The 12,193-nt window shown below is 52.7% G+C and overlaps 1 protein-coding gene across 1 annotated transcript in view; it reads right to left on the reverse strand.

The window, feature by feature from the left end:
• PLCL2 (phospholipase C like 2) overlaps window positions 1–12,193 on the reverse strand; it is a 422,947-nt gene that overhangs the window by 198,491 nt on the left and 212,263 nt on the right. The window contains exon 2 of the mRNA XM_086942184.1: window positions 1,674–4,160. Within this exon, the coding sequence (XP_086798310.1) occupies window positions 1,674–4,160 (2,487 nt within the window). The remainder of the gene's footprint in view (window positions 1–1,673; window positions 4,161–12,193) is intronic.

Genomic DNA, 12,193 nt, shown 5'->3' on the forward strand with positions numbered 1-12,193 from the left:
GTCAAAGGTGGCTTCTGGAGAGGATAGAACGCACTCAGAAGGGTCCGTCTCCACACCCCCCCTCCACCCCCCATGAAGACTAGAGGGAACGTTTCTTGCAAGCGTGGGGTCTTCAGATCTTTGTTTTGCTTTTTTCGCCCTAAGTTGGCAGGGTCTGCCCAGACGTGGGTTCCTTGCTCACTTTGCACTGGATTCAAGCAAGCCTGGCTGATGACAGCTGATTAGTCAGAAACCGGTCCCAGGACGCTTGTTTCCGGTCCAGGGAAGACATGGCTTGGCAGTTCGGGCTGGACTGTTCCCATGAGGCACAGGGTCAGACTGATTTGCATATGGCCATGTCTGAACTTGGGTGGCTGAGTGAGCTAAAGAATGGTGATGGATTAAACCCAGATCAGTTGACTGGGGGTGAGTGCGTGCAATGTTCAACACTCCGTCCATCATCGCCTTTGGTTTTGCTGTCTTTAGATCTCTCATCTGTTGATTTTGGTGACCAGGATGTGGCTAGCTCCAGGGATGGTGCCCAGCACACAGACCGCCCGGCTCAGGGCTCGTCTGAATGTGGCCTGTCCCACCGAGCCTGCTTTGCTGGAGGTGTACTGCGGCATCTTTCTCCCGAATCCCTTTAGGTCAGATCCGCCCCACATCCTGGAGAGAGAACCAGGTCAACTGGACCTCAGCGCTGGTCCCACCGAAGCCAGTGATGCTGGAACGAGCGCCGGGGATGGGACCTCTTTTTTCAGAACCACATACAGGCTGGCTGCTAGTTTTTGCTATATACGGAGTGTATGGATACATTTTGGGGGCTCCAGTATAGATATTTCCCCTAATAATCCAGCCTGACAGCACCAAGTCCATGGTAGATTCAATACAGCATCTCAGCTGCTGCAGAGGAAGGGCTCTCAGGACCACGAGCTGATGCTCACTGCTGGGAGGATGCTTTGTCCTGGTTGTTACCTACAAGGATCATTACTGTCATTATTTACGATGGCCTGGAAGATCCCCCCACTACCGTCGCATTTACCATAAAGCGTGAAAAATTAAAGAAATAGCGGCCAGTAGCATCTTTCAAAATGAAGTTTGAATGTTCTTCTGTGCATGAGGGGTTTGGAAGGAAGAACTGGATTTAATATCCCCCCACATTGGCATTCAGGGAGGGGGGTCTACATTCCTGGCTACACATGGACTGTTTCCTACTTTGAGCCTCGTGTCCTACAGACAGGTCCTTAGCCTGGACAGGGCCCCCCCCCTTAACAGGCGAGGGGTGCGCTCACTGGACCTCCAATCTCAGCACTCTTCAGCCTTGTGCATGAGGCACAAGACAAACAAATTGTTTGACACAGAAATCTGAGTGGAATGGTGACCAGAACCATGTCCTAAGAGGTCCTACCAACAGCCACAGCAGTAACTCATCCTTGCTCTTTGCAAAGTGCTTTGCAGAGACTCAAGCTGATGGAGCCAGAGGCTCAGGGTCTGTGACGCGCTACCAGCCTGAAATCACTCCAAAGCTTCCATTTTCACTATTTTCTGGACATCATAATAATGCTTTAATCAGTTTTGTCTAATTTTCAATTAGCAGCGTTGGATTAAATTTACAGTGCAAAATTACACCAAGCATTACACAAATCACACACCTGTACTTGAAGCTACAGATCATTAGACTGAGGGAACCTTACCTGCATGTTCTCCCTCAGGTCTGTGGCCTCGCGGATTGGCTGGACGGCGTTCTTGAACACTTCGTCAATTGCTTTAATCCAAAGCGTTCTCATGGAGGCGTAGTCCCTGGATTTCTTGGCCTTTCTCACAGAGAGGCCACGTTTGTGAGGTTTCCCGCCACCCCGCCGGTTCGTGATGGCAACGTGCACAAATAAAGACGCGTGGGCCAGCACATCTCCCGTCAACGACTGCAGCGGGATGTGGCGGTAGCCTGTCTGTAAACACTCAAATGGGATTGTATACTGACCAATAAACTCATCTCCAATGTAGTCGTCATCCAACACAACAAAGCGTACCATCGCCAGCTCAGGCAAATTTATTTGAAATTCAAAGCTTTCATCAAAAATAGGGTTGTCTCCATTTTGGTGCACCGTTTTTGTCCTTTGCTCAGCGCAGTCGGCAGGGATTCCATGAATCTCAACGTAGACGTATGGGTCCACAACATCTCCTTTGGCCCCCGAACCCTTCGGTTTGGGGAAGTGCTGGCCGCTGATGATTTTAATATGAAGAAGTTGAGGTGAGACTCCAGGGACTGAGTCCTTCGTGTTGGCGCTGAAGAATGACACCTGCTCGCGCATGATGGCCGGTCGAAGGACGTAACCACAGTTCCCATTCTGTCGAAACCACCCAATGTTGAGGTCCATCATCAGCCCTGGCGTCTGAAAATTCATTGCCACTATTTGGCAACCACATTTCCAAAAATCCTGAGGATTCATGTTGCTGGAGTCAATTCTCATGGGGCTGGGAAACACCCGGGCCAGGAAGCGTTTGTTGTAGTTGACGAAGTCGCCAGGGTTCTCGGTCGCATACTTGCTGGCAACCACCTCATTGAACGAACATACTTCCCAGAACTTCTGGTTCTGAAATGAAGCCTGAAACTCAGTGAATTGAACAGATTTACAGATGCTGACCAGCTCGGAGAGCTCCTTGCACAGCTGTACACGCTTCACCGGGCCCACAGTCTGCTGCTCGACCCCATCTTTGGTCACCCTCTGTGACATCTCCAGACCTTCGTCCTCGTCCGTGACATCCCCTTCCAAACCAGTGCAATTCGAGGGCAGCTTTTTGGCCTTCACCAGGAGTCTTCCCCTCAGCATCTCAGGTGATGGCAGGTATGCCTCCTCTGTGTTTGGAGAAACTGTGTAGAGTTTGTCCCCCAAAATTTTCTTCATGTGTTGCACCATAACTTTCTGTTGTTTAATCGAACAGTGGTTTTCCAAACACAATATGAGTGGGTATTCTGAAGCAACAAATCCATATTTGTTAATGATGTCAATCACACTACGGAAGACTATCTGTGACGTCATGGTATGGCCGGTGTAAATCACTGGCTCGTTGTCCGGGCCATCCCATACGTCCAGCTCAACACTGCGGCAGCCCATTTTAAGCGCCCGTATGTACCCAGAAATGTCCGACGGACCACGGAACTGGTCCTCGATCAGGTAGGTGTTGTGAGACGCGTTAATGTAGTAATGGGACAATGGCTGTTCCATATCCTGGCACACGTTCTTGTGTTCGGGATCGAATATGTAGCAATCGGGCGATGTTAGATAATTCGTAAAACCGTCCAATGAGAGCCAGCCCTTGGCCTGACCTTCTGCCGAGGGCTCATATTTGTGGATAAGGTCCAAACTGATCTCCTCAGTGACATGCGCTATTCCCTGCTCAGCCTCCAGGAACATCATGAGGTCCTTGGTGTCCAAAAATTCTTTATTGCTAGAAAACTGAACCAACAAGAAGTAAATCTCGGGCCTTGTACAGAGCTCGTGGAAGACTTCGATAAATTCCTCCCTGGTGACGTCCGTGCCTGTCTTGTCCTTAGATTTGTGAAGCTCTTTGTACTTCAACTCAATTTTACTGGTTTTCAGACCAGGGTTTAGGTTCTTTATACACTGTACAGCTTTACACAAGGTTATGTGTCCAAAGTTATCCTCGTCCGCTTCACTAAACATCCGTGAGACCCATGAGGTCCGCATGTTGTCCTGGCTACTTACGATCATGTCGAGCGTGTGCTTCCCGTAAGAGATCAGGTAGCGCAGCCCGGTGACCCAGATGTTGGCCACGTCGGCTGAGTTGGCCACCAGGTCGAGGGACTCGTAGTTCTCGCCGTAGATGATGGAGAAGGCAGAGTCCTCCGAGATCTGGTCGTAGATCCCGTTGCTTCGGAAGATGTCGGTGTTCTTCCCGGTTCGGACTTCCTTGACCGACTTGATGTCGATCTTGGCCTTCTCGGAGTCCTTCTTGGAGGGCTCCCACCGCAGCGACTGCATGTCGGCATCCAGGAGGAAGTAGCGATAGTAGACCCGGGAGTTGGAGCGCACCTTCTTGAGCTCAGAGCCTTCCACCATGGAGTTGATGCAGTCGCTGGCGCTGCTGATCTTCTTCTCGGCCGGCATGCTGCTGAAGGACACCGTCTTCTTGCGCTCCCGCTTCTGCCGCGTGCCATCCTGCAGAGAAGAACAGAAAAAGAGCCATCTTAGAAGGTGCAGATCTCAAGACTGTCAGATTCTTTCAATGCAAGACATACATGGGGAGAGCAGATCCCTACAGAGCTGGCCTACAGAGGACAGAAAGAGCCATCTTGGAAGGTGCAGATCTCAAGACTGTCAGATTCTTTCAATGCAAGACATACATGGGGAGAGCAGATCCCTACAGAGCTGGCCTACAGAGGACAGAAAGAGCCATCTTGGAAGGTGCAGATCTCAAGACTGTCAGATTCATTCAATGCAAGACATACATGGGGAGAGCAGATCCCTACAGGGCTGGCCTACAGAGGACAGAAAGAGCCATCTTGGAAGGTGCAGATCTCAAGACTGTCAGATTCATTCAATGCAAGACATACATGGGGAGAGCAGATCCCTACAGAGATGGCCTACAGAGGACAGAAAGAGCCATCTTGGAAGGTGCAGATCTCAAGACTGTCAGATTCATTCAATGCAAGACATACATGGGGAGAGCAGATCCCTACAGGGCTGGCCTACAGAGGACAGAAAGGGCCATCTTAGAAGGTGCAGACCACAAGACTCTCAAATGCTTTCAATGCAAGACATACATGGGGAGAGCAGATCCCTACAGGGCTGGCCTACAGAGGAGTGAAAGAGCCATCTTAGAAGGTGCAGACCACAAGACTGTCAGATTCTTTCAATGCAAGACATACATGGGGAGAGCAGATCCCTACAGGGCTGGTCTACAGAGGACAGAAAGAGCCATCTTAGAAGGTGCAGAGTTCAAGACTGTCAGATTCTTTCAATGCAAGACATACATGGGGAGAGCAGATCCCTACAGGGCTGGTCTACAGAGACGGCCTGCAGTTGACAAGCAAACTGTCAGAGTTCGTGCCTGTTCCTGCCCTGTGAATGCTCTGTGGGAATGGTGTGCATGGCTGACTGTTCTGTGCGTATATGAGAAAAGTATTTTCTAAAAGTCTCCATAAAACAAATGAAAAATCATTCGAGTGTATGTCAGCAAAGTTTTCTGACCAGTCAAATGTCACCAACAAACAGCTGATGGTTTGCATTTTAAGGGATGCAAAAAGAAATAGAATTAATAATTGGGTTTCTATTTAAGTGCTTCAGATCAAACTTAATGCAGCCTTTATGTGAACATACCTGACTTCTGTAAGCTAACTGTGTTGATGGTGCAAGATGGACACGTGTGTTGTGCAAACTGGGGTCACCTGCAGCCTGGGCATAGCTGGGGCCACCTGCAGCCTACGCATAGCTGGGGTCACCTGCAGCCTGGGCATAGCTGGGGTCACCTTCAGCCTACGCATAGCTGGGGTCACCTGCAGCCTACGCATAGCTGAGGTCACCTGCAGCCTACGCATAGCTGAGGTCACCTGCAGCCTACGCATAGCTGAGGTCACCTGCAGCCTGGGCATAGCTGGGGTCACCTGCAGCCTACGCATAGCTGGGGTCACCTGCAGCCTGGGCATAGCTGGGGTCACCTGCAGCCTACGCATAGCTGGGGTCACCTGCAGCCTACGCATAGCTGAGGTCACCTGCAGCCTACGCATAGCTGAGGTCACCTGCAGCCTACGCATAGCTGAGGTCACCTGCAGCCTGGGCATAGCTGGGGTCACCTGCAGCCTACGCATAGCTGAGGTCACCTGCAGCATGGGCATAGCTGGGGTCACCTGCAGCCTACGCATAGCTGGGGTCACCTGCAGCCTACGCATAGCTGGGGTCACCTGTAGCCTACGCATAGATGAGGTCACCTGCAGCCTACGCAAAGCTGAGGTCACCTGCAGCCTACGCATAGCTGAGGTCACCTGCAGCCTACGCATAGCTGGGGTCACTTGCAACCTGTGATTAGCTGTGGTCGTCTGCAGCGCGTGCATAGCTGGGGTCGTCTGCAACGCGTGCATAGCTGGAGTCACCTGCAGCATGTGAATAGCGGGGGTCACCTGCAGCCTGCGCATAGCTGGGGGTCACCTGCAGCATGTGCATAGCTGAGGTCACCTGCAGCCTGGGCATAGCTGAGGTCAACTGCAGCCTACGCATAGCTGAGGTCACCTGCAGCCTACGCATAGTTGAGGTCACTTGCAACCTGTGATTAGCTGTGGTCGTCTGCAGCGCGTGCATAGCTGGGGTCGTCTGCAACGCGTGCATAGCTGGAGTCACCTGCAGCATGTGAATAGCGGGGGTCACCTGCAGCATGTGCATAGCTGGGGTCACCTGCAGCATGTGCATAGCGGGGGTCACCTGCAGCATGTGCATAGCGGGGGTCACCTGCAGCATGTGCATAGCGGGGGTCACCTGCAGCGTGTGCATAGCGGGGGTCACCTGCAGTGTGTACATAGATGGGGGTCACCTGCAGCGTATGCATAGCTAGGGTCACCTGCGTGTGCATAGCGGGGGTCACCTGCAGCCTGTGCATAGCTGGGGTCACCTGCAGCATGTGCATAGCGGGGGTCACCTGCAGCGTGTGCATAGATGGGGTCACCTGCAGCGTATGCATAGCTAGGGTCACCTGTGTGTGCATAGCGGGGGTCACCTGCAGCGTATGCATAGCTAGGGTCACCTGCGTGTGCATAGTGGGGGTCACCTGCAGCGTGTGCATAGATGGGGTCACCTGCAGCGTATGCATAGCTAGGGTCACCTGCGTGTGCATAGCGGGGGTCACCTGCAGCGTGTGCATAGATGGGGTCACCTGCAGCGTATGCATAGCTCGGGTTACCGGCGTGTGCATAGCGGGGGTCACCTGCAGCATGTGCAAAGCTGGAGTCACCTGCAGCATGTGCATAGCGGGGGTCACCTGCAGCATGTGCATAGCGGGGGTCACCTGCAGCCTGCGCATAGCTGGGGGTCACCTGCAGCATGCGCATAGCTGGGGTCACCTGCAGCATGCGCATAGCTGGGGTCACCTGCAGCATGTGCATAGCGGGGGTCACCTGCAGCGTGTGCATAGATGGGGTTACCTGCAGCGTATGCATAGCTAGGGTCACCTGCGTGTGCATAGCGGGGGTCACCTGCAGCGTGTGCATAGATGGGGTCACCTGCAGCGTATTCATAGCTATGGTCACCTGCGTGTGCATAGCGGGGGTCACCTGCAGCGTGTGCATAGATGGGGTCACCTGCAACGTGTGCATAGATGGGGTCACCTGCAACGTGTGCATAGATGGGGTCACCTGCAGTGTATGCATAGCTAGGGTCACCTGCGTGTGCATAGCGGGGGTCACCTGCAGCATGTGCATAGCTGGGGTCACCTGCAGCATGTGCATAGCGGGGGTCATCTGCAGCCTGCGCATAGCTGGGGGTCGCCTGCAGCATGTGCATAGCTGGGGTCACCTGCAGCATGTGCATAGCGGGGGTCACCTGCACCGCATGCATAGCTAGGGTCACCTGCATGTGCATAGCGGGGGTCACCTGCAGCGTGTGCATAGATGGGGTCACCTGCAGCGTATGCATAGCTAGGGTCACCTGCGTGTGCATAGCGGGGGTCACCTGCAGCGTGTGCATAGATGGGGTCACCTGCAGCGTATGCATAGCTATGGTCACCTGCGTGTGCATAGCGGGGGTCACCTGCAGCGTGTGCATAGATGGGGTCACCTGCAGCGTGTGCATAGATGGGGTCACCTGCAGCGTGTGCATAGTTGTTTCACCTGCGTGTGCATAGCGGGGGTCACCTGCAGCATGTGCATAGCGGGGGTCACCTGCAGCATGTGCATAGCTGGGGTCACCTGCGTGTGCATAGCGGGGGTCACCTGAGTGTGCATAGCTGGGTCACCTGCGTGTGCATAGCTGGGTCACCTGCGTGTGCATAGCGGGGGTCACCTGCAGCCTGCACATAGCTGGGTCACCTGCGTGTGCATAGATGGGGTCACCTGCGTGTGCATAGCTGGGTCACCTGCGTGCGCATAGCTGTGGTCACCAGTTCAGATCAGCTGTACCGGCGATGTAAGGATGCCTGGCGACCGCAGTCAAAGCTGGGCAGTGGTGAATGACAGACCGGCACTAGCTACATACGGGTCCTGGCTGCTAACAGGTTCTAGTCGCCATACAAAGGTGGCGGACACTGGAGTGTAATGCGCACATACACTCGGTTAGACAAATGACGTACACACGTGTATGATGTACCCAGGTACTATCAGTAAAACATAGGTTTTATGTTCTCATTTGTACAGCCAATCCCTACTTCTAGCGTGGCTTCGCGGCGCTATTTCATCTCAGAATGACTGCAGGCGCTAGCTAGACACGCAGGTCACATGCGTTAGCCACACAGGTACATGATCAACACACGAAAACCATGGGAACTTAAAGCGCACAGGTGCTGGACTCCAACAGGTACTCGACGTAAACTGGTAGAAGTTACACACGGATGCATGACGTACACAGGCACTGCGTGCACATAGGTACTTGATGTACACAGGCACGTGATGCACACAGGCACTGCGTGCACATAGGTACTTGATGCACACAGCCACTGCGCGCAAGCAGGCACCTGATGTACACAGGCACTGCGGGCACATAGGTACTTGATGTACACAGGCACTGCGTGCACACAGGCACGTGATGCACACAGGCACTGCGTGCACATAGGTACTTGATGCACACAGCCACTGCGCGCAAACAGGCACCTGATGTACACAGGCACTGCGTGCACACAGGCACTTGATGTACACAGACACTGCGTGCACACAGGCACTTGATGTACACAAGCACTGCGTGCACATAGGTACTTGACGCACACCGCAACTGCGTGCACACAGGCACTTGATGTACACAGGCACTGCGTGCACACAGGCACTTGATGTACACAGGCACTGCGTGCACACAGGCACTTGATGTACACAGGCACTGCGTGCACATAGGTACTTGATGCACACAGCCACTGCGTGCAAACAGGCACCTGATGTACACGGGCACTGCGTGCACACAGGTTCTTGATGCACACAGCCACTGCCTGTCACGGGCACGTGATGCACACAGGCACTTGATGTACACAGGCACGTGATGCACACAGGCATGGTCTGGCAGCCAGGACCTGGCCTGTCACAGGTCCCAGACTGCCCCGGATGCGGCTCCCCCCCCCCCCCACCCCCCCCCCCCCCGGAGTAACCCCTCCCCACCCTCTGATGCTGCTGCTGGGATCTGAAGGCGGGGGCGGGGGGGTCATTCCCCACTAACTCTCCGAGGCCCTGCCTCTCCTTGTGCGAGTCACAGCCCCACACCAGTGTTAATGACTCCAAACTTGGACCATGTCAAAGGACAAGCAGAGCTTCAAGCACAGCCATTGGTCAATAACTTCTAAACCACTTGGTGTGAACACAAACCTTAGCCAGAAGTCTTTTGTGTCCCAAGGAAGCAACTAATGACAGTTGGGAAACACGTGTTGGCAGCTTAGATCTCGTTAAACCAATGCAACTCATGCGGAGTTTGCTCTGCACATTTAAGATCAAGCACGTTCAAAGTTAAAGATCACGTGTGTGCAATCCATACATCCAAACATGTGAAGATGTCCCATTCAGTCATATTTCCACATGCAGCCCACCCTACTGACCACCAGTTAAGACCACTGCCCCGGGCGGGGAGGGCCGCTGCCCCGGATTCAGAGGGAGGGGTCCACAGTAGGTTGAAACTGTGGTTTCTCTTCTTGCAAAGATTTGAACAATGTTCAGATTCTTCGCTCCCCCACTTGGCAAATTAAAACCCGTGGACGTCAATGGAAGGCGAAGCCTCTAGTTTTCAAATCTATTCTGCCCGATTTCGAAGTCTGACCACGTCCCACCCTTCACGACCACCCGCCCCCCAAACTGCCAGATACAGGTGCTCAGCCCAATTCATGGGAACCTTTTGGAAGACATGGGCTACTAGACTTCTGTCCATGGGGGCTTCACGCCCAAGAAGGAAACAGATCTGACCCACAACATGGTGCTGGTGATTCCAGGCCTCTTGGCCTCCCAGTAGACCACTCCACGCTTCTGGAATAACTCATGGCCACCAACATGACCAGAACTTAGATTTCGGTGCACCACAGAGACCTTCCTGCGCTCATCTAGGTCTTCTGCGGCCCCGCCCTCTCCTCTTTCTGTGGAGTCCTCCAGGGCTCCCCTTTTCCCTGATCTTCTGCAACTTGGGTCTAGTTTACTAGACTTCACCACCTCACTCATCATCTCAAGGTTCCTCTTACACTTTCTGTCCATGCTCAATTCTGCAATACTTATACTTATCAGACCTGCCCAACCCGTTTCACACACGTGTGATCCCAGGGCTTTAACATCCCAGATGGCTCTGTTTCTAAGATGGCGCTCACCAAACTTGACTCCTGACCTCCACAATCAGACCTCACCAGCAGTGTTCTTCCAGATAAACCTGTCCACAACCCTGGTGTGTCCGCTGACGTCTTCCCTCCTGTAGGCTACTGCAGTCAAACTTTGCTAAAATGTGTCAAAACCCTTCCTTCATCACTCACAGCCACCAAACCCTCAACTACCCAGCGAGACTGCACCAACCGGTCTCCCGAGCAGAGGCATGAGCTGCCTCCAGTCAGGGCCGGCTGTAGGGTGGTGCAACCGGTGCAGCCACACCTGGTGCTGAGCTTGAGCGTGGGAGAGGGGGGACGGGGGAGGGCTGGGTTTAGACTTAACTTATAGGTTTAAAAACACCAGCAGCAGTGAGTGTCCAGCTGGGTTCAGGCAGCAATAAAAATGTCAAGATATCGCTGGTGATTCATGTTCCTGCTGGAGAGAGATTGGTTTTTGTCTCATGACAGTTTGACTCATCATAAGGTAGCACAGAGGGTTAAGATGCCTGCTGCAAAGAACGTGCACTGTGCAGATCACAGAACAGTATTTCAGGTGCGTAGTTCTGTGGGTTACTGCTTTTGTCACAGTGATCCTTTTATTAAAGCGGTTCATAAGTTACAATTTTAAAAAATAACAGTGCCTTATGAGCCGCCATCAAAGAGTTGCATACAAGCTGGAAGGGATTGGGTGGAACCTTAAGTTTTGCCCCAGGCTTTCCTTATTCTAATATTACTAAAAAAAGACTAGTTTGGGTAGAAATACAGTCTTACGAGTCTAAGTCAACCCCAATCAGAGCTTTAAAAGAAATTCAGTGGATGTGGGACGGAGGATGGGCGGGGGGATATGGCGGCGGCGCACCCCAAAAAGATTGTCACTCTGGGCGCTACCAGAGCTAAAGCCGGCCCTGCCACCAGTGCATCTAAACGTCGCAGTCTGGTTGACAAAGAGAAGACAGTGTGTCACACTAGTTTAACCATGGAGAATATTTAGTTATACATATATATATATATATATATATATATATATATATATATATATATATATATATATATACACACACACACATATATAGTGTTCAGAGTAGAGGGCTGTTTGTGAGTGGGGGGGTCTGCAGAAACGTACCAGTGTCTCGCCCACCCATCTGTGGGACCCGTGCAGACCTCCAACCACACTCCTTGGAGCCGGTTCTAAACGGGGCGCTCTGCGCTGTACGTGGCCCTGCTTTTTCTGAGTAAGGGGCTGCATGTGGGGGGGGAGGGTCTCAGCATAAACTGACCAATCCCACATCCACTCATCTATGCGACCCATACAGCCCTTCGCACGCACCCCTTGGGGCCGCTTCTAAATTGGCCTCTCTGCGCTGGTTCCTCTTCCCCGGCGGTCTGGTTTCTTCGGACAGTGGTGTGCTTCGGATCCTGAGGCTGTATCCTCATTACTCCAGTGTCACTATCAATTTCTGGGTCGCAGTTTTGTTTTCTTATTGACCGTTGACACTTTGTCGCAGGTGAGGGAGGTTCATAGAGTAAGCCCTGATGGGCCGCAGATATTGGTCAAAGTGGTTTGTAGAGATGTTAGCAAGTTTCTTGATCAGTGGGTTTTCCTTTTGACCTAGTCCTGCGTAGAGTCTCTAGTAGAGTTTGAGGGGATGGTCTAACAGCTCAACGCCTGGATCTCGGTGGAGGTCGGACATCCTTGTGAATCAAGGCGCACCTGCCGCTGTCCGTAAGGCCTTGC

The sequence above is a fragment of the Lissotriton vulgaris genome, chromosome 10, assembly GCF_964263255.1.
Source record: "Lissotriton vulgaris chromosome 10, aLisVul1.2, whole genome shotgun sequence".
Lineage (NCBI taxonomy): Eukaryota > Metazoa > Chordata > Amphibia > Caudata > Salamandridae > Lissotriton > Lissotriton vulgaris.